The following is a 24241-nucleotide window of genomic DNA, read 5'->3' on the forward strand; positions in this document are numbered from 1 at the left end:
GGTAGGGGGATGGGGGTGAGGGGGGAGTGAGGAGGGTGGGGGTAGGGCAGATACCAGGGATTGAACTCAAAGGCACTCACCACTGAGCCACATCCCCAGACCTATTTTGTATTTTATTTAGAGACAGGGTCTCATTGAGTTGCTTAGCACCTCACTTTTGCTGAGGCTGGCTTTGAACTCACAATTTTCCTGCCTCAGCCTCCAGAGCTGCTGGGATGACAGATGTGTACCACTGAGCCAGGCTCCATTGTCTTTTGAAGTACCTATGCTCCAGTCCAGTTCTGTCCCTTGAAGCAGCCCCAAATATGATTCAACCTTGGATCTTTTACCTATTAGCACCCATGTCCAATGCTGTCTTTTACTGTACACCCTCTCCATCCCTACCAGTCAGAGCTCTGTTCCCTGGAGATACAGGAACAGGCCAACTCTCTGTATATACTTATTCCCTCTGAATCGTATTCCCCCTGTGGAAATCACCAGGACCAAACAAAAGCAAACAAAAGACCTCAAACCAAACCATCCTCTCACCGTAGTGAACAACCCAGATGCTGAAACCCCATCTGAACTTCCTGGGTTTCCACTTCCACCACATTCAGAGCTCTTCCCTATCAGTGGTCTGTACTAGATTGGACAAGGTGAGGGACACAGGTAATGCACGCAGTCAGAAATACATGACATGAATAACCAAACTATGGTACAAGCCTAGGTGTCCATCAATGGATGAATGGATAAAGAAAATGTGGCACATATACACGATGAAGTTTTATTCAGTCAAAAAAATAAAAATAAAATTATGTCATCTGCAGGAAAATGGATGGACTCAGAGACCATTATGTTTGGTGAAATAAGAAGGTCAAGGGCTATATGTTTGTTTGTTTATATATATATATATATATACACACACACACACACACACATATACACACACATACATACATATATGTATGTGTGTGTGTATATATATATATATATATATATATATATATATATATATATATATATATATTTTATGTAAAAGCTAGAGAGGAAAAAAGGAAAAGAAAAAGAAAGGTGGGAGTAGATCTCATGAAAATCAAAGGGAGATCAGTAGAAAGAGACCAAAAGGAAGGTGCAGAGAGAGGTGGGAAGAGATTGGGAGTGAAACTGGCCAAATTATATTATTATATTGTGTGCAGGTAAGCATATGTAACAATAAATCCCATTGTTACATACAACCATAATGCACCAATAAATAATATTTAGTACTGTATGTAATCACAGCCAGCTTTAATTGAGCTCCCAGCTTGTACCTAAGCAATGTTAAAGATTTCACATGGAGGTCCTGGGGTTGTGGCTCAGTGGCAGAGCACTTGCCTAGCATGTGTGAGGCACTGAGTTTGATTCTCAGCACCACATAAAAATAAATAAAAAATAAAGGTATTCAACAACTAAAAAAAAATTAAAAATTTTTTTCACATGGGTTATCACACTTAATCCTAGGAACAATCCTTGCAGTCATCCCTATTTTATAGACATGAAGACTAAGTCATATAAAAGTTATGAAACTTTGTCATGGTGACAAAAACTGGATATACAGCAGAATACAACAGACACTAGTATGGCAATATGTAAATCAATGGATGTGCAACTGATGTGATTCTGCAATCTGTATATGGGGTAAAAATGGGAGCTCATAACCCACTTGAATCAAATTGTGAAATATGATATATCAAGAACTATGTAATGTTTTGAACAGCCAACAATAAAAAATTAAAAAAAAGAAAAAAAAATTAAATAAAAAATTTTTTAAAAAGAAAAAAAAAAAAAAAAAAAACTGGATATAATAGTCATTTGAATTATCTTTCTGTGCCTTTAGCCAGTGTGCCCCCACTACTTCAACAGACTCGATACAGCTAAGGGCTAGTGGAACTAGATCAGGTACATGATAGAAATTCAACCTTAACTGGCACAGTTAAGTGTGTCCTGAAGCTCCACATAGTGCAGACACAGAGAAGTGATGCTGGCTCCTCAAGGACACAAATTCTTCATCCCCCTCCTAATCTGCATTTTGGCAGATTATGGAGAAGTGGAGGAGGAGGAGACAGTGAGGATGCCATGAACCATTTGCTGTGGGGTCATATTCTCACAATTTCTGACCAATAATAATGAATCATTCACCCTTACAAGAAATATATATGTGAATGCCTAATATATATAAAGCACAAAAGCCTGATAATAATATAAGAAAGAGAATAAGCAAGTCCCGAAACTCATTCTCAGGAGGGTAAGGGAGAAAACAAAGTCATAAATGGATACACAAGGTCAGATGCTGTAGGAGAATGAACATCAAGGGGTAGGTGGTAAAGAAAAGGTTCTCTGAGGACATGACCAAGGGGAAAGAGATGGCTGCCCCTTCCTCTCATAAAGGAAATATTTTCAGAAATGCTTCTGATGGCCTGATGCAGGGTCCAGAACAGGACACTCTTCTGATAATGACGGTGTGGATTTAACACCCACCTCTATGGAAGGATGGAGTCAGGGCAAGTTGTTTTGTTGCAGTGGTGAAATGGTGGAAGGGGTGGGGAATGCTGTTATAGGAATAAGCAGGGGAAGAGAGCCAAACAGCTGAAAAGGCATTTTCAGTGTGCTGTCCCCACCATTTATTACATGGCTGATCTTAGATGAGTCATGTAATCTAAGTGTCTTCTCTATAAATAAGAAACTATGATAATAAGAGTTCAGCTACCATGCACCTCCTTCCTCCTACCTATGATGTGTAACTCATCAACCCAAATTAGGATTGTGACAAAATATGTGTTGTAAATAATTCATTCAAAACCAATCAAGCCAAGTGCAGTGGCACACACCTGTAATCCCAGCCACTTAGGAAGCTGAGGCAACCTGGACAACTTAGCAACACCCTGTCTCAAAACAAAATAGAAATAAAAATGGATTGGAATATGGCTCAGTGGTAAAGTACCCTGGGTTCAGAACCCAGTACTACCAAAAAAAAAAAAAAAAAAAAAAAAAAGCCAAACCAGTAGTTACCCCAGAAAAAGCTGTTTCAATGACTCTGCTCTTAAATTTACCTGAATATCGTAGGTGTAAACTTCACCTACTCAGGAAGACAGAGCTCTGACTTCACGCTGCCTCTGCCCACCTTTTCTCTGATATCTTACTCTTAGCTTAGCCCCCCTCCTTTACCCAGGCATAGGCCAGTCCTTGGGGGTCTTCCTAATGTAAATTTGGAAAAGTGTGACCCCAAGGCCTTAGACAGCTATTTTTTCTTTCACATGGAGAAAGTTTTTTGGTATGGGGTTCAACAGCAGAATAGATGTGACAAATTGGGTAAGAAAAATGAAAGGACTGTCAAGGACAGACATTTAAGTTTACAGTAACAATGAAACTCTATCAACAGCTATCATTGAGTGTTTAACCCACAACACATACCTTACATGGGAATGTGACCCTGTGGGCTGTGAGCAATTCTTAACAGCACTAAGGCTTAGAGATCAAAACAAAACAAAATAACACACACACACATACACACAAACAACCTTGCTTAATATCAAGTAGGTAATAAGTCAAACAGAACTGACCAGTTCTGTTTGACTCCAAAAAGCTGTGTTCAAATTAACAGGCTGGGGCTGGGGATGTGGCTCAAGCGGTAGCGCGCTCGCCTGGCATGCGTGCAGCCCGGGTTCGATCCTCAACACCACATACAAACAAAGATATTGTGTCTGCTGAAAACTAAAAATTAAATATTTAAAAAAATTCTCTCTCTCACTCTCTCTTTAAAAAAAAAATTAACAGGCTGCTCTGTCTCCCTACAATAAGATCCAGGGTGTAGACACAATAGTGGATGGACACCAAACATAAGGAGGGCTAGATTATTGATAACCACTGGGGATCTACTGAAATGGAGTCCTGTTTTCTGGAAATCCCCAATGGTGGCATTACATTGGCTGCTAAGTATACTATGCTCATAGATATAACCAGAATGACTTTTCTTTTTGGTGATTTTTATATTTAATTGAGATTATAAAAAGAGATGTTAATTTAAGGTCATCCAATTTTGAGCATCAAAAGACCACCCTCTGGGGGCTGGGGTTGTAGCTCAGTGGTAGCGCACTTGCCTGGCACGCATGAGGCACTGGGTTCAATTCTCAGCACCACATACAAATAAATAAAAATAAAGGTCCATCAACAACTTTAAAATATTAAAAACAAAAAAAGACGACCCTCTCTACACTACCATAGTCATTATAGGACATGCAGATGTCAACTCTAACTTCCTAGAGTATTTCAAATTTTAGTTTTAATTAACTCTTCTCTAGGCTCAAGGCCTGATTCAGTCCTTAATATCTGTTTGTGCTCATAAATATGGAGTGCCCAAGTCTACCCCATCTCCCAAAACATTTTGGATCTTTCATATTAAAACAAGTAATTTTGGGCTGGGGTTATGGCTCAGTGGTAGAGTGCTTGCCTAGTATGCATGAAGCACTGGGTTCAATTCCCAGAACCACGTAAAAATAAACAAATAAAATAAAAGTATTGTGTCCATCCACAACCAAAAAATTTAAAAAAACAATAATTATATATATAAAATAAAATAAAAAATAATAATTGTAAAAAAATAAAAAATAAATAAAACAAGTAATTTCTCACTAAGTTCAGTGTTCTATTTAACTTCACTCAACCTTCCTCATATTCCTACTAAGAACAAGTAAAATGGTCATATATCCATTTATTTCTGATCAGTTTAAAAGTTTGAATGAGTGAAATGAAGTTGATCCAGACTGGGTCCTTTTATTTGAAATTCCAAAGCTATTCAATCATTTCTTTCTCTTTAATATTTATACCTTACGCATTACATTTGGTTCCAAGTGTCCTCAACCTTATTATTTATGGGGCCTTTTTTGTCTTTATGATAATTCCAGAGTCATTACATTATGACCTAGCCAACAGACCAAAATGTGATACAAAGACCTAAATGTGTCTCCAGAGAAAGAAACAGAAAATACAGTAGACCATTCCTGAACTATGGAAAGTGCTGCTGATGATTATACTACAGTACTAAAATGTAAAAAACAAGTTCACTGAAACGAACATGTAAAATATTAACAAAAGAGGGCTGTGGTTATAGCTCAGTGGTAACGTACTTGCCTAGCATATGTGAGGCCTTGAGTTTTATCGCCAGCAACAAATACACACACACATACAGGGCTGGGGATGTAGCTCAGTGGTAGAGTGCTCACCTCATATGTGAGAGACACTGTGTTCGATCCTCAGCACCACATAAAAATAAATAAATAAAAAGTTATTGTATCTATCTATAACTAAAAAAATATTAAAAAATAAAATAAAACATACACACACATCCACAACAACAGAATGCCCACCCCCCCCCAAAAAAAAAAAAAAAAAAGCTCTCTGCAGTAAGCATTAACTTAAGGCACGGAGAAGCTGCCATGCTATATATGGGGGAAAGTTTAACTAGGGAGAAGAAAAGACATGCCCAGAGGTGGCAGAGCCAACACCAAATGCTAACCAAGTCAGACAAAATTGCATTCTGTCCTTGGACAGGATGCTTTATTGCTAATGAAAATAACAGCAGAGACGCAATGGTTTCGACTTCTTAGGCTAAGCAATGTGGTGGATAAAACCCTTTATATCAGTGACACATATTCACTGTAAATAGACTGAGGAAAACGATGAGGTAAATAAACAAACAAATAGTACTAAATATTCCTAAATAGATATAACCATCGATTATATGTTTCCTATGCAGCACATATTTGTACATGTAGTTTTATTTTAAATGGTACTGGGGGGTTGAACCCAGAGACTCACACATACTAGGCAAATACTCAACTACCAAGCTACATACCCAGCCCTTTTTAAATTTTATTTTGAGACAAGTTCTTGCTAAGTTTCCCAGGTTAGCCTTGAATTTGTAATCCTCCTGCCTCAGCCTCCCAAGTGCCTGGGATTGCAGGAGTATGCCATCAGGCCCAGCTACTGTGAATGTTTTTGGAAAAACTGTGTATGATGTTGGGGGGTTTTTTTTGGTTTTCTTTCTTAAATTTTTTTTTATTATTTTTTTCAGTTGTAGATGAACACAATACCTTTATTTAACTTATTTATTTATGTGTGGTGCTGAGGATCAAACCCAGAGCTTTACATATGCTAGGCAAGCACTCTACCACTGAGCTACAACCCCAGCCCTATAAGTTGTATTATGGGTCCCTTTCCAAAATAAATTATATCAAAAATTTATTACAGTTCATAACCCACTTGAATCAAAGTGTGGAATATGATATGTCAAGAAATTTGTAATGTTTTGAACAACACACAATAAAAAATTAAAAAAAAAAAAAAATTTATTACAGTGTAATATGTGTTGAACACACAGGAAATTTCAGCTATGCTGCTATAAATCTTAACATAATAATAATGGTAATTATAAAAGATCATCCAGGAGAAAAGTAGAAGTCCACTCAAGGTAATAAAGTCCATATTAATTATGGCAGACAAAGGACTGTGTTGAGAAGACTGAGGCAGAAGGATCCCCAGCAGCCTGGGTAACTTATGGAGACCCTGTCTTTTTTGTTGCTATTGTTGTTGTTCTTTTTAGATACACATGACAGTAGAGTGTATTTTGATTATATATATATATATACACACACACACACACACACACACATACATGGAGTATAATTTATTCTAATTAGGATCCCATTCTGTGGTTGTACACGATTTAGAGTTTCACTGGTTGTGTATTCACATATGAACATAAGAAAGTTATGTCTGATTCATTCTACTGTATTTCCTATTTCCTTTCCTATTCCCAACTCTGTACTCTTTCCCTTTGATAATCCATTGAACTTCTATTCTTCCCTCCCCCGACCCCTTAATTGGGTGTTAGCATCCACATACCAGAGAGAACATTCAGACTTTGTTTTTTTTGGGGGGGGGACTGGCTTATTTCACTTAGCATGATAGTCTCCAGATCCATCCATTTACCGGCAAAAGCCATAAAGCCATTCTTTTTATGGCTAAGTAATATTCCTGTGTGTGTGTGTGTGTGTGTGTCTATATATGTATATCACATTTTCTTTATCCATTCATCTGTTGAAGGGCACCTAGGCTGGTTCTATAGCTTAGCTATTGTGAATTGAACTGCTACAAACATTGATATGGCTCTGTCACTATAGTATGCTGATTTTACATCCTTTGGGTATATACCAAGGAGTGAGATAAATGGGTCTAATGGTAGTTCCATTACAAGTTTTCTCAGGAATCTGGAGAAATGGAGGAGAAGGAAGGTGGGGGAGGAGATTCTGTTCTTGAGTAATTTATTTTTCCCATTCAATACACAATTTTCTCAATAAACAAATTTATATTGTGGGTGTATACTGATACAGGGAAAGGGTTAAAATATACTGAAGTTATTCAGACATCATATGGCCTAGGTGCCCTATAGTTCTAGGAATGTAGTTCAATGGTAAAGCTCCCCTGGGATAAACCTCCAGTACCAAAAGAAGAAAAAAATTAAGATATGGAATCCAAAAGTCATGAATACACACACACACATATATCACAGATACACAAACACATTTAAATATTGGAACTAAATGGATACTAAAAGAGTAATTTTGCACAAAGCAAAAGGAATGAGCCCAGAATATACCCCTAGGGAACTTAAACATTTAGAGAAGAACAGAAGGAGGAGTCAGCAAGAGAGAAAAGAGTGGGAGCTGCAAGGGAAAAAAAAAAGAAGTTGTCACTTTCACCCAGGACAATGGTGTGTGCCTACAGTACCAAGTAACTCTGGAGGCTGAAGAGGGAGGATCGCTTGAGCCCAGGAGTTTGAGACTAGCCTGGGCAGCAGAGCAAGACCCCATTCCAAAAACGGAAGTTGTTAACTTCTTTTTTTTTTTTATATATATATATATATATATATATATATATATATATATATATATTTATTTTTAGTTATCGGCGGACACAACATCTTTGTTTGTATGTGGTGCTGAGGATCGAACCCGGGCAGCACGCATGCAAGGTGAGCAAACTACTGCTTGAGCCACATCCCTAGCCCCAGAAATATTCTTCTATTAAGAATATTTCATTATCAACACCTTTCAAGCTACCTTATTGAGATACAGATCACCATCCTCATTTGGAAGGGAGGAACACGCCCAGACATTTTATGTACATGATGATAACTGTGGCAAGTCTTGAGAGAAGACCGGAGGACACCTCACCTCTTCTTGACATCATCTGAGAAGGTGGTCCTCTCTCCCTATCTTCAAACACTTGCTCTGCCTGGCATTCAAGACACCACACTCTTCATCTTCTTACTGCTTCTTCAGTGGCTCTTCTTTCACACTCCTTGGCTGTTTCTTTGTCATCTTCTGACCTCTAAAAGCTGAAGTGCCTCAGGGCTCACTGTTCTCCAGCTAGACTCATTTGATGACCTTGTACAGTTTTGAAGCTATTGATTGCTGGCCCCCAATTTTTTGGACATCATCAGCCCTCAACTCTAAATTTGTATTCCAACTATCTACTCTTAAATCACCCCTCAGTGTCTATTAGGTATCCCAGACCTATGATTCTAGCCTACTTTTCCTCCACTGCCACAGTCTCAGTACTACAATGAGTGACCCAGGTGCTTGTGTGTGGCTCTATATACCCACACACCCACACATACACCTATGGCAATACTACATTCAAAAGACAATTGCTGAAATACCATCAAAAGGAAGGAAAATTTGATACACGCTACGACATGGGTGACATTATTTATTTATTTTTGAGACAGGGTCTCCCTAAGTTGCTTGGGGCCTTGCTAAATTGCTGAGGCAGTCCTTGAACTTGTGATCCTCTTACTTCAGCCTCCCATGTTGTTGGAATTACAGGCATTCACCACCACTCCCAGCTCAACATGAATGAGCTTTAAAAAACATTATGCTGGGGCTGGGGATGTGGCTCAAGTGGTAGCACGCTCGCCTGGCATGCGTGCAGCCCGGGTTCAATCCTCAGCACCACATACAAACAAAGATGTTGTGTCCACCGAAAACTAAAAAATAAATAAATATTAAAAAAAAACACATTATGCTAAGTGAATTATGCCAGTCACAAAAGGACAAGTATTCTGATTCTATTTATATAAGGTTCTAGAGTAATCAAAAATCATAGAGAAAGGGCTGGGGTTGTGGCTCAGTTGTAGAGCACTCGCCTGGCACTTGTGGGGCCCTGAGTTCAATACACGGCACCACATAAAAGAAATAAAGGTATTGTGTCCAGCTAAAATAAAAAATAAATACAAAAAAAAATCATAGAGACAAAAGTAGAATAGTGGTCCCTGGGAGAAGGGGGAACTGAAGTTATTGTTTAATGGGTTTGGGAAGATGAAAAAGTTCTAGAGATAGATAATCGTGATGGTTATATGATGATGTCAATGTTGTTAATGTTATTGAACTTGTATATATAAAAAACTGCGCTGGGGGTGGGGATTATGGCTCAGTTGGTAGACTGTCTGCCTCGCATGTATAAGGCCCTGGGTTCAATCCCCAGCACCACAAAAAACAAATCAAAACAAAACAAAAACCTATGTTGGCCACAGTGGCACTCGCCTATAAACCCAGCTGCGTAGGAAGCTGAGGCATCTAACCATTAGTTTAGATCTCGAGTTCAATACCAGCCTAAAGAGGCCCTAAGCAACTTAATGAGACCCTTTCTCTAAATAAAATATAAAAAAGGGCTGGGGATGCAGTTGTGGTTAAGCGACCCTGGGTTCAATCCCCAGGACCAAAAAAAAAACCAAAAAACTTGCTTCTAGTTTTTTCTTCTATAACCATTCTAAGCCATGATCATCTTTTGCCTCACTAAATTGCTGAGGTTGGCTTTGAATTCACAATCCTCCTGCCTCAGCCTCCCAAGCAGCTGGAATTACAGGCATGCACCATGGAACCCAATAGTAATGCTCTTTTTTTTGGGGGGTGGAGGATAAAATCCAGGAACTCTCACATGCTAGGTGAGTGCTCTATAACTGAGATATACCCTCAGATCTAGTAATGAACTCTTACCTGGTCTTCTTGCTTCCATTCATTTAGGATCAGGTTTACCTACACATAACAACAAAGACCCAAAACAACACGGTACCTTATTTTTTTTCTAGGTAAAAGAAATCCAGAGACAGGAAGTCTAGAGCTTGAATGGAGATTCCATGGCATCATAAGGAACCTAGTTCCCATTATTTCTGCCCTATGTTCTCATGAAAGGTTTCCGTTCTTAAGTTACTTCATAGCTCTAAATGACTAAATGACCTTCAGCCACTCCATCTGATTCTGGACAGAGAAAACTGGGGGAAGAGAAGGGAGCATTCTGTTCCCTTTAAGGAGACCTCCCAGTATCTCATCCAGTACTTTCAGTCAGACTTTATGGACCAGATTCTACTAAAATAACTAACTGGTTAGTCTTGACTGTAAGGGAACAAGGAGATGTTATACTTATCTCTGAAAATATGCCAATATGCCTAAATAACAAAATCAAAAAAAGTTTATTACTGAAAAAGAAGGGGAGACTGGATACTGGGAAGCAAATAACATCATCTCTCTCTTACAGGGCTCTAAGGCTCTCTGCTATACCCCTGCCTCCACTCCAGTATTCTTCCACGCTCTTGGGTAGCAGATCCTGCTCTGAGTGCAGGTCCAGTCACAGTGAGCTGGGTGAGAAAGAGGAACTGCTGAAAAACTGTACAAAACAATAGACAAGCTTGAGGTTATTTTCCACCTGCAGCACAGCACTCATCATACCTAATAAGACTATCAGTCTCGTCTACTGTGCCTGAAGCACTTTTTTTCCCTTTAAACATTTATTTTTTAGTTGTAGTTGGACACAATACCTTTATTTTATTTATTTATTTTTATGTGGTGCTGAGGACCAAACCCAGTGCCTCACACATGCCAGACAAGTGCTCTACCTCTGAGCCACAACCCCAGCCCCGCCCTAGCACTTTTGATTGCCCTCACTCATCTCTGCACAATGGCAGCTAGCCCCTCTGTATTTCTTCAAGGAGGGTGATTGATACAGCTGAGCAAAGAGCAAAACAGGCCAGATGGCTGAGGCCTACTTAAGAGGGTTATACTTTCTTATCTCTGGGAATCTAACCATTAGTTTGAGGGGCAGAAAGCCTGGTCCCTTGAAGGGATGGGAATAAGCCCCTGGCCTGAGGCAGCAGAACAGTGTAGATCACTTAACCTCTTTGGATGCTGACAGCAGAAGGAAGGTTTTTTTTTTTTTTTTTTAACCTAGTGCCTTGCACATGGCTAGGCGAGCGCTCTACCTCTAAGCCACAACCCCAGCCCAGTAATTTTGCAATTTTAAATCATATTCTTCTAAAAGAAGGCAACATTGTCCTCACCCACTAGCTACCAAAATTCTGTTCTTGACTCCCATATGCTATTGGGATCCTGCCTTTGGATGTGTCTTTTCTTTGTTCCCACCTCCTTTGATTCTGATAAGTACCTGCTTTTCTCTTTACCTCTAAAGCCTGAGCTATCTTACCACGTATAAAATTCCCATCTATCAGAAGACCACATGCACAAAAACCCCAAGAAATTGATTTATTAAGTCCTCTGATTTGTTTCTGCTATCATGCATTCATAAGTTTTTCTCTCCCATATCCAAACTTAAAAAAGTTCAAAAATATAAAAATGAAGCCTAGCAACCACCCTCTATACCTATTAAAAAGCTCCCAAATCTGGCTGAGGATGCAAGTGGCCCAGATTCAAATCCCTGCACACCACACACACACACACACACACACACACAGCTTCCATATCAACACTGTACCATGCTTTTTAAAAATATATTTTATTTTTAAAATATTTATTTATTTTTTAGTTATAGTTGGACACAATACCTTTACTTATTTATTTTTATGTGGTGCTGAGGATCGAATCCAGGGCCTAGCACGTGCTAGGCAATTACTCTACCATGGAGCCACAACCCCAGCCCCAAATATTTTTTTTTAGTTGTAGCTGCTAATGGACCTTTATTTTATTTATTTATTTTTATGTGGTGCTGAGGATCAAACCCAGTGCCTCCCACATGCTCAGAAAGTCCTCCACCACTGACCACAACCCCAGCCCTATAGCATGCTTTTCATCTATCCTTTCCCGTCTTCCCCATTCCTTTTTGTTTCTGACACAAATCCCAATCAACCAAGAACCAGGACATGTTTGAATTTCCCAAGTTATCTTTAAAAATGTCTTTTTACATTTGGTTTAAATTCAATCTCAAAAAAGTAATGGTATTCAGTTATCACATCTCTTAACTCATTTAATCTAGAACAGTATATCTATTTTTTTTCCTATGCAAATGACTTTTAAACAAATCAGGTCAACCAACTACAGAATATGCTACATCCTGAATTTGCTTGCATTGCTTTCTTGTGGTATTGTCTATCTTGCTTCACTATACTCCAAGTTTCCTACAAATTGGAAATTCATTCAAATCAAAATTTTGATTGGATTATTTCAGGTGCCCCCTGCTGCCACCAAAGTCAAAGAGTGACTGGAAAGATAAAATTTTAGCCAGAGTCTGAAAACTCTAAACTTGTACAAATATATGCACATAGGAAGAAGTCTAAGAATATATTATAAGCCAGATGAAGTGGCACATGTCTATATTCCCAGTAGCTCAGGAGGCTGAGGCAGGAGGATCACAAGCTCAAGGTTTGCCTGAGTAATTTAACAAAATCCTGTATTAAAATAAAATTTTAAAAGGGCTGGGTAAGAAGCTCAGTGATAGAACAGTTGCCTAGGATGTACCAGACCCTGGGTTCAATCCTGGTGCCTCCCATCCACATATACACAAGGTATGAGTATTGTGCTATGCATATCTTATTTTACCACATCAGAAAACATAATCATGTCTCAATTTTGGTGACATAAAGACTGAACAATTGGACTAGGGTGGGAAAGGCCTGATCCCTCCCTTATGCAATTCCCAGCAAACTTTCACCAAATGATTTTGTCCTCCATTGCTGCCCAGCAAAATTTTTGTAACTGTATCATCCCTTCTACATAAAAATATGCTGAGAATGCTCTCTAAGAAGTTTCTTTCATCCATTAGGACTATATGGCTATACTGAAAAATAGGGTATATTAGCAAAGCAGGAAATTTGCTTAATTCCAATTTTTTTCCTTTTAATTGGCAGTTTTCAGAATAATTGGTTGCACATGCATGTCTTGACAAATCAAAGTCAAAGGGTCCAATTTCTCCTCAGTGGCAGATACCCTCTGCTTCTAGTTAGTGTCCACCAACACAGAATGAACTAAGTACACAATAAATCTTGCTTATTGTTCACAATATAAGTTTACAAAGTCACCCAAACTCCAATTGCTTCATTAATTATAACCTGTTTTAAAAGCTACAGTATGAAGGGAATTTAGATAATAGCACATTCATCTGAGTAAAAAAATAAGTCAGAGCTGAGAAAGGATATAGCTCAATGGTAGAGTGTTTGCCTAACCAGTGCAAAGCCCTGGGTTCAGCACAGCACAAAACAAGCAAACAAAAAAAAAAGTCAAAGAGTGACTGGAAATATTAAAAATTAGCAACACTCTGAAAACTAGATTCATACAAGCTTTTTATGAAGTACACTTCAGTTTCTGATTAACAGAAGAGGAATCTGGATTTTCATTTGGCATATATAGTTAGGAAATATTTATTCCATAATCTATTATGGAAAATTTACCAGTCAAAACAAGAAAATAAGTAATACTGAATTTTACCCTTTAGAAAGAAAAAACAAAAAGAAACAGTATGCATATTTAATTTTGTTAAGTTAATAAAAATCACATCTTGAAACCAACTTTTAATATTTTTTCCATTACAGTTGTTCTACAATATTTTTGGCATATATCTATCCAAAACAAATGGTAATATACCTGGAATTAAGGTCCTTAAGAGGGAGCCAGTGCTTACAAATAAGTTATTTCAAACACATTCATGGGTAATCACATAGTATGCAAAATAAATGTTAGTATATCCTGAAACACAAGGTCCAACTATGTATAGATTTGATTTAATGTCTGATTTGATACTTGGAAAGCCAATAAAAATGCTAGAAGATATAAAATGTACTCCCCTGAAAGACGCACAACTCCCAGGAGCTCTGTAGCTGCTCTGAGCTTCTGGACTGTCTACAAAGTCCTTGGGTCCTTGATGACCCAAAATGAAACCAGAACCTTACAGTTGTCACACTGTGATTAAAGCAATGGGAGAAGTAGCATCACTGTTCACTGTACAAAGAAAGCAGAGCCAATCCTCCTGCCCTTCCTTCCTTTTCCCTCTAGTGTTACGTGCCCCCTTTAACCTTTCTGACCTTGCCCATTACTTTCCCTTCTCTTCACTTGGTTTCAGCCACATAGGGTCCTCACTGCTCTTTAAACACCCCAGGTTGTATCCCGCCTCAGGGACACTGCACTAGCTCATCTCTCAGCTCTTTCCCTGGTTTTCCTCAGGGCTTGCTTCCTCATTCCTTCAGGACTTTATTCAAATGCTCCCTTCTCTGTGATACCTCTTCTTACCGTCTTGTTTAAGATCACAAACCTCTTGTAGCTAAAAGAAGGGAGAGATTTCCTTTTCACTGCTGTCCTGCACTTAGAATAGCATCTGGTACAAAGTATGCAATAAATATGAATGGAATGACGCCATGAATCACAAGTCAATTTGGTTCTAATATTTGCATACATATGTTCTGAACTATTTAAGACAAGTAATTTGTAATTTCCCAATAAATAGAAAACCAAGTTACAGGGTTATCTATATTTCCTTAATATGAACTACATGTTTGAATTGTAAATGATCCAAAACTGAGGTAGATAAAATCAAAGAGAAATTAGTCAACTCAATTCAGCCATTCCAAAAGAAAAGATATGGGCTGGGGTTGTGGCTCAGTGGTAGAGCGCTCGCCTAGCATGCATGAGGCACACTGGGCTCGCTCCTCAGCACCACATAAAAATAAAAATAAAGATATTGGGTCCACCTAAAACTAAAAAATAGATATAAAAAGAAAAGATATGAACAGTGGGTCCCATGGAGTCCACCCCTAAAAACTGTTTAGGAGGGATGTTAAAGCTTTGTACAAAGAACAGATTCAATTTGGGGAACCATATTTTTTCCTGACTTCACATCGTGGCCAGACTTCTAGATTGAGACTTGAGGGTATTTCTCATTTTAGATAAAATGTAAGCTATTTTCAATGTAAATTACAAATTTCCTATAAGTGCTTAAAGGGGAAAATCCTACCAAAACTATCAATTGGTTTATCCAATGATTCCTTGTTACCGTGGGTGCTATGGTTTGTATGAATGTCCCTCAAAGTTCCATGTTAAAAGTTGCATGTTAAAAGCCTGGTCCTCAGTTCCACTACTGGAAGGAGGTGGAACCTTTAGAAGATAAGGCATAGAAGAAAACTAGGTCACCAGGGTTAGGCCTTTGATGGGGATATTGGGACCTTGGCCCCTCCTCTTCCTCTCATTTGTTTCTTGGCTGCCATGAGGTGGACCAACTTTTTCTCCCAGGAGTTCCACCAAGGAATTCTGTCTTGCTTTGCCATAGACCCAAAGCAATGGGTTTGCCCAAACATAGACTGAAACCTCTGAAACTATGAGTCAAAATAAACCCTTTCTTTTATAAGCTGATTATCTCAGGTATTTGTTACAGCAACAGAAAGCTGACCAACACAGCAAATATATTCAGTGGGCACCCCCCCATATGCTCTCTTCACCATACCTCATTCTAGGTGCAAGGCAAAGAAAACTGACTATTGGCAGAAGAGGTCCTCCTGTGCTTTTAAGCTGAAAGGCTTGGCAGTTGTGACATCAAGCAGGTAATACTGCTTCTACCTTAGAACATCCGAAGGAAAAGATAACTCAAAGAAGAAAGGAAGGCCCCACCTCAGGACTCAAGTTAGAAATGAGCAGGAGCAAATGTTCTGTGAATTACAACTGTTCCCACCTAAAAGTGTTCCAGTTAGAAGAATAACTTGTTCCACATTACTCTAATGTTGCTCTTGCAAATAATTATTCTCTGCACTTCAGAGAAGGGTTAATAGCCCCTTTCAAGACATGCTGGAAATAACAATAATAATGATGGTAGTGATGACAAACTAGGGCACAGTGCTTCACACACTCTAATTGCTTCTGATCTTGAGAAGAACTCTGGAAGGTAGGTGGTAATTCCATTTTATATGAACCGAGACTCAGAGATGATAAGATTTGCTCCAGTAGAGACATCTTCTAAACCCAGATCTTCTGACTCTGTGCCCCATAATTCAACTCCTGGGCTGATATATGCCATGTCACAAGCACAAGTTAACTTGTGAAATACCAAAGTCATAACTCATATCTCTAACAGCAAGACTATGAGGTGAAAGCATCCAAGGTAAGGGGCAAAGTCAACTGATCAATACAAAATAGATAGGTCATACACCATGTGTCCCAGAACAAAGTGGCAAAGTACACAGTCAGCAACTCCAGTTCTCGAACATAGGCATCAAGTGTCTGTCAATTAAAAGCATATCCCAAACCTGGCCATCAATTAAAATCACATGAGGAGCATTAGAAGAATTAACTGGCCTTCAGGGCTGATGGTGGGGAACCCGTACCTTGTCCTATGTTAAAAATGGTCAAATATTTGAATATTCCTGAATGCAGGACTTTCCTCACATAGTCCTGGGCTGAGCTCCTGAGTAGAGATGTTTTAGTCTATTTTCCATTGTTAACAGAATATCTGAGTCTGGGTACTTTATAAAGGGAAGAAGTTTACTCTGGATCCCAATTCTATAGGCTAGAAAGACAATAGTATGGCACCACCGAAGTCCTTGAACTGCTTCAACTAATGGTGGAAAGCAGAAGAGCAAGCAAGGAATGCCCTTGTTTTACAACAACCCACTCTGAAGGTACCTAATCCAGTCCCATTAGAGCAACAGTTTACATGAGAAAGGCATTAATCCCTCTTACTAACCATAATCACCTCAGTGGTAGAGCACTCACCTGGCACATGAGAGGCACTGGGTTTGATCCTCATCACCACATAAAAATAAATAAAAATAAAGGTATGGAGGGGGGCTGGGATTGTAGCTCAGTGGTAGAGCACTTGCCTAAAACACGTGTGAGGCACTGGGTTCGATCCTCAGCACTACATAAAAAATAAACAAAAAATAAAGGTATTGTGTCCATTTACAACTAAAAAAATAAAATAAAAATAAAGGTATGTGTCCATCTACAACTAAAAAAATAAAAAAAATTTTAAAAAATTAAAAGGTCCCAATACTGTTGAACTACAAACTGAGGCTGGAGATATAGCTCAGTTTGTAGATTGCTTGCCTCCCATGCTCAAGGCCCAGAATTCAATCCCCAGCACCACAAAAACAAACAATAACAACAACAAAAACCACTAGAAACTGAATTTTAGCATAAGTTTTGCTGGGGACAAACCACATCCACACTTTAGCAAGAACACTTGTCTAGCCAGTCAAGTTCAGCAATACTAGAGCACAGACTCCTTTCCCCAGGGATGAATGTTAAAGACTTTTTCAGAGCTTTGCATGAAAAAAAAAAAAAACCACTAAAAAACATGAATAAATAAACAAAACAGGAATAGGAAAAAATCCAAATGCCGAGACATTTCTTCCGAGTTGGTGAACATCCTGAGCCCCTTTATTGGCCCATGGCTAAATCCGCAGCAGAACATAAATTCCAGAAACAACAAATACTGCTCTGGGGATAAAGTAAAATATTAAGTCTGCAGTTCTATACTTGGCAATCACATTTCAGAATTCAGAATTCAAAATTCAGCCATTTAAAATTTAGAATACGCCATTCTAAAACCCAGCAACAGCACAATTTCCAGAATGGCCTTGGGAAGCCTGTTTAGCCCATTATGTAAAAAAACCATAGTAGTATTCCAACTATCCTAATCAGCATTTCAATTTTGAAAGTCAAATCAAAATTCCAAACTACAACAATAAGAAGTTTATCCCCTTCTCAGCTCAAGTGATCTCTGCTGGTCATAGGAAAGGAGAATAAGTAAGTACAGCCATGCGTCAATGGCTTATTAAGTCCCTATGCCTCATGATTGGTTCATTTTCTGGAACTGAAAATATGAGCACTTACTATCCAGGGTTGGAAAGTAAACAGTCATGCAGGTCTAGGTCTGTCTCCTCTGAGATCTGGAAGAAGAGCTCAATGATGTTTCAGGTAAAATAAGGGCTTTTGACTTTATTTTTCAAACTACTCTTGCCTGGAATCCTAAATAAAGCCAAGATTGCAGTCATAGGATGACAGCTGTGAATACAATAAGTCTAATACTGTTCAACCTTTCCAGGAAAGGGCAAAGTTTTTCCTAATGCTCTCTTACTGTATCTTTGTCAAGAAGTGACTAGGTGGGCTGGGTTGTGGCTCAGCGGTAGAGCACTCACCTAGCACATGTGAGGCCCTGAGTTCACTCCTCAGCACCACTTAAAAATAAACAAATAAAATAAATGTAAAAAAAAAAAAAAAATAGAAGTGAGCAGGTATGCTGGTAGCCGAACAACATAGTTCTTTACATAAAACAAATAAAAATGTCAAAGTTGTGTATTTGTGGTTATTATACATGTATTCCAACAGGTAAGTAAAATATAGCCCATGGGCCAAATCCAGTCCATTAAAGAGGCATATCCATCATTTTCACATTTTAAAGACACAGAAAAAACCGGAATGTCAGAGGCAACAAATGGCCTCAGAAACCTGAAACATTCTTTCTGAACATGCAGAAAATGTGTGATGGTCCCTGATTTACATAAATTATGTTGTACCTCTTAAAAAATAATTCTAAATTTCTCATGTATGCACAAATATGCATTTGTGCATGTACAGAAATTAATGTGGAACAGCACACACCAATCAGGTAACAATGGTCACTTCAGGGGAAAGAATAAGATATTTGGGAGAGGAAAATGAAAGTTTTAATTTCATTGTTTGAATTTCTTGAAAATTATAGGCATACTTTTTACATGTCTAATTTTTAAAATACTTTTAAGTTGTAATAAACTACTTTATAAATACTTTAAAATGATAATTTCCCTGAATACAGACTGGGATCATAGAATTAATCAGAAATTGGGCTGGGATGTAGCTCAGTGATAGAAATTAGTACATCCTGGGCTGGGGCTAGGGCTCAGTGGTAGAGCGCTTGCCTAGCATGTGTGAGGCACTGGATTCAATCCTCAGCACCATATATAAACAAATAAATAAAGGTCCATCAATAACTAATAAAAATTTAAAAGAAAGAAAGAAAAAATTAATTAAATTAGTACACCCAAATAGATTCAAAGCAGAATGATCCAAGGAGGTTCTTATACATTTATACCAACAGAAATGCATTTGTGCATATACAGAAATTAATTACAGTTTTAGGGGGACACAATATCTTTATTTTTATGTGGTGCTAAGGAGTGAACCCAGTGCTTCATGCATGCTAGGCGAGCGCTCTACCACTGAGCCACAACCCCAGCCCAAATCTTTTCTTTTGGAATGGCTGAACTGAGCTGACTAATTTCTTTTTGATTTTATCTACCTCAGTTTTGAATCATTTGCAGTTTCGAACATGTAATTCACATTAAAGAAATATAGACAACCCAAAGGCCAAATCAAATCCATGAAATAGGCAGGATTGAAAGGTAAAACTGGGGGCTGGGGATGTGGCTCAAGTGGTAGCGCGCTCTCCTGGCATGCGTGCGGCCCGGGTTCGAGCCTCAACACCACATACAAACAAAGATGTTGTGTCCGCCGAAAACTAAAAAATAAATATTAAAAAATTCTCTCTCTCTCTCTCTCTCTTTAAAAAAAAAAAAAAAGAAAGAAAGGTAAAACTGGTTTTAACATTTTTAAAGAGTTGGAAAAATGTATGTGAGAGACCACATATGAAGACCCCTGAAGCCTAAAATTCCCTATCTGACCTTTACAGAAAAAGTGTGATGATTCCTGATTTACATTAACAATGTTGCATCTCAAAAATAATTCAAAAGTCCTCTTGCAAATGCCTTCAAAGTCATTTGTAAACACAATAACAACAATTTAGCTGTTTTTTCCTTTTAAACTCAAAGCAGTATTAGCTATTCAGCTACCTCAGTTATCAGATTTGGCTCAAAAAACTGGTGACTTCAGCCTCAGGAGAAAGAGACATTTTCCCAATTACAATCTTATATCCAGGAGCCTAACCAGAATATATAAGGGCACAAGGAGAAAACAATCTCAGATTAACACTCTGAACAATCAAAACTAATTTTTTAAATTATTTTTTTAGTTGTAGATGAATATAATACCTTTACTTTATTTGTTTATTTTTATGTAGTGCCAGGAATCAAACCCAGTGTCTCACGCATGCTAGGCAAGTGCTCTACCACTGAGCCACAACCCCGGGCCCCAAAAATAATTTTTAAAATATATCAATTAAAGGGTTAGGGTTGTAGCTCAGTGCAGAGCACATGCCTAACATGTGTGAGGCACTGGGTTCGATTCTCAGCACCACATATAAATAAATAACCTTTTAACCTACTTAATTTGATATAAAAGCAGTTTAGAACTTGGCAAGCACAAATATTTCACAAAGAGACAGTATCAACAGAAAGAGAACAAAGGCTATCACTACAGTAAACAAAGAAAAATTAAGACAATATCCTCACTCACCTCTGGAACACATTTTCCTACCTAAGTATGACACAGAAGGTACTCTACCTCAATGTCCTGGAGACTGAATTCTTTCTGATCTGTAAAGTTTGCAGCCCCAGCACTAAGTTCCATCAGCATCTTGGCAATCTCAGGCTTTATGGCTGAGGTCAGCCGGCTGGCTGCTTCCATGACGTGCTCCTGCACATCTTTGAGCTGCATGGCCGCCTTTGAGTAATGCGAGTTTCGGAACACAGTGCTGAAGAGATCTGTGAGGAAAGTACTGGCACGGCAGAAGACGTTGAGGGCGTCCAGGTATTTGGAGATACCCTGCTGGATGTCAGCGATGGGAGTGGAGTGTGGCATGGTATGGTGGCAGGTGCCTGCAGCAGTCAGACTGCCCAGGGGGGCAGAGGTGGCTGTGGATGCCAGGGGAGCGCTCAGTGCTCGGCCCAGCTCAGGCATCGGGTACTGCTGGTGCTGCTGTACCTTCTGCTTGGACCCGCCAAGCAGGAAGCGCCGCTTGTAGTCCATTTTACTGTCCTGGGCACTGCAGCAATACATGCGGGTTGGAGAACTGTCCCAAGGACTGAGAGCAGATCAGGGTTCTGATTCTTTTTTTTTTTTCCAAAATTGCAGCTAGGTATAAAAATAGTGGAGTTCTGCAAATCTAAGTTTTAAAAAAGGCATTTCCATGAGGCAGATGATCATGTGATCCAACATAGAGGTGAGGAAAACTGGTTTATATAATTAATATTTTCAGTGTAGACAGGATCACTGACAAAAAAATAAAAGTGTGTTCAAAATGCTGTATAAGAACTGTTTTGCATTCCACTCTCTTAATAAAAAGGTATGCTTGCTGAGGAAAATGTTTACTTATAATTGCTTTGGAAGAATATTTTGATACTTATATTTACAATGGCAAAAAAATAACTTAACTTTTTAAAAATGTAATATAATGTATCTTCAGTATACCAAAAAGTTAGAACCCAAAAACCCACAAGCTGATCAACAGCAATTTAAAAAGCAATACATGGTTACTACAAAGTCCTTAAGAAGGAAGATCAAACTTCTGCAGAATTTTGACAGAGCCTGCCTGTCAAATCCATTTACCTGTAAAGCTTCTCCTCAAAACTAAAAATTTCCAAATTTCCTGCAATGTTTTCTGAAAACAAGTTTTCTTTAAAAATGGCATTTGTTATTATAAGTGTTCTCCTCCTTTCCTTTTGTTTGCTGAGGTAGTGATTTCCTTATAACATCAATAAAAGGTGCTTGCAGACTGGGTTGGCCCTCATTTACAAAGTCTGAAGCAAGAATGCACAGATGTATTCATAAGGCCTCTAAGTCATTTCCTGTAAAGGGGAAAAAAAGAAGATAAAGTCAGGAAGGCCATAAGACAATGAGCAATTCTGAAACATTAATTTATGGAATGTTATCATCTACACAGGCAGGCTACAAATGAATGAAATAAAATATCATATTATAAACTTAAAGAAGCAGGACAACAGTAAAAGTTGAACTGTGAAATGATTACTGTTAGAAAATTCCTCAAGGGCTGGTGATGTAGCTTAGTGGCAGGGCATTTGTCTAGTATGTGCAGGACCCTGCCTTCACTAAAAGGGATAAAAAAAGAAAAAGAAAATTCCTCAAGTTGTAGTAGAAAAATAATGCAACAAGGTAAATCTGATTCCACACCAACCACTCCAAAACTGAGGCTAACCGGTGACACCTTGAACAAGGCCTGGCTTGTTTTCCCCCTTAGCGAGTTCACTAATCGGCAAGAAGATCGGATGAATTCACTTGTCCCTTGGTATCCATGGAGGACTGATTCCAGGACTCCCTGAAGGTCTCCAAAATCCAAGAATGCTCAAGTTCCTTAAATAAAATGGCACTGTATTTGCATATAACATATATACCATCCTTCCCTACACTTTAAATCACCTCTAGATTACTTATAGTACCTAATATAATGTAAATGCTATGTAAAAAAACTGTATTGTTTAAGAAATAAAAAATCTGAACACATTTAGCACAGGTACAATTTGTTAAAAAATATTTCCTATTTAGAATTAAACCTGGAAATGTGGAACCTAGAGATATGACGTCTGACTAAGCTTTTGGTGAAAGATATTAATCTCCTCACAAAACTTTGAAGAGATCAGATAAAGGAAAGATGAGCACAAAGATGAGAGAAATCAGGAAGGCTGTTATGAAAAAAAAAAATTATTCTGAGGTAGGCCTTGATTGTAGGATAGATTTTGAGTAGTACAAAAGGGACACATAGGCGCTCACCAAGTGAAGAATCATCTCAGCAAAGGCCCTGAAGCAGGAGAGCACCAGGTCTGTTCAGGATATACCCAGCTGGGCTAAAGTACAGGGTGCAGAAAGACAAAATCTTGAGAGAAAAGTGGCTGGCAGGTGGTTTGTAAACAGGATTCTTCTAATCACAAGCCAAATACCAATTTCTCCCTGGGTATTCAGAGAGGAAGCTTGGAAAAATATGCTGTCTTTCACTCCCTGGGGTAATTTCTACAGAATCTCTGGCTCTGGTTAGCAAATCTGGACATCACTGGTTATAGTTTCTGATACCTACAACAGAAAAATAGCCTATTCTCACTGAGCTAACTTCAGGGGTAACATTTGCTTGAACTACCTGTTCTGTCAAACACAGCAATAGTTCAAATATATTTTATTAAAAGTTATATTTAGTATATACTAAACTTCAGCATATATAATATCAATGTATAGTTTGATGTACTTTTTTATTTTCAATGTTGAGGACTGAACACAGGATCACCTTGTATGTGCTAAGCAAGTGCTGTACCACTAAGCTACACATCCAACTCTGGTCTACTTATTAATGACCAGTTTCTTTCTTTCCATTTTCATTTTTGTACATAAAAATACACATAAATAATACTTTGTCACTTATCATGGCCAATCATCAACTCCTTTGAAGTTCTCTAACTATGTAAGGAACACAGGAAGTTAGTTTATAAGAGCAAGAAACAAGAGTGCTGAGGACACAGACATACATGTAAATTCACCTATGGCTCTGTGAAATTCTTGACCCTTAAAGAAGAAAAAGACAAACAAATTGATAGCCAGGCATGGTGGCACATGTCTATAGTCCCAGAACTTGGGATCACTTGAGGCCAGAAGTTTGAGGCTAGCCTGGACAATACAGCAAGAATTCAGCTCAAACAGAAAGACAAAAACAAACAAACAAAAAGCTCATAAATTTCTCCAGAAACAAGTAACAAATGGCTACTTGTAAGAAATCTGATCCCAGTTGTTCTTTTTTCAAATTCATGACAATAAGGCAATGGTACCTAACCTTGCCCAAGTGCTACATCATAATCAATTCTAATGTATAAAAGCAGCACTCAACAGAAACAAAGAAGGCTGTTCCTGTGGAAACTCTGTGGCTGTAAAGGAAAACCTTTGCCTTGAGTTCACCACAGTGTCTTGAGTAGACCAGAGAAGCACTTTTTGTTCAGCAACGCACCAAATTTCCTAGTTCCTGGGCA

At 38.5% G+C, this 24241-nt stretch overlaps 1 protein-coding gene across 2 annotated transcripts in view; it reads right to left on the bottom strand.

Moving 5' to 3' along the window:
- Garre1 (granule associated Rac and RHOG effector 1) overlaps nucleotides 1–24241 on the bottom strand; it is an 89319-nt gene that overhangs the window by 35543 nt on the left and 29535 nt on the right. For both annotated transcript variants that reach the window (XM_027941453.2, XM_071604954.1), the window contains one exon: nucleotides 20781–22063. In XM_027941453.2, the coding sequence (XP_027797254.2) occupies nucleotides 20781–21275 (495 nt within the window). In that variant the 5' untranslated portion in view covers nucleotides 21276–22063. The remainder of the gene's footprint in view (nucleotides 1–20780; nucleotides 22064–24241) is intronic.

The sequence above is a fragment of the Marmota flaviventris genome, chromosome 18 (assembly GCF_047511675.1).
Source record: "Marmota flaviventris isolate mMarFla1 chromosome 18, mMarFla1.hap1, whole genome shotgun sequence".
Taxonomy (NCBI): Eukaryota; Metazoa; Chordata; class Mammalia; order Rodentia; family Sciuridae; genus Marmota; species Marmota flaviventris.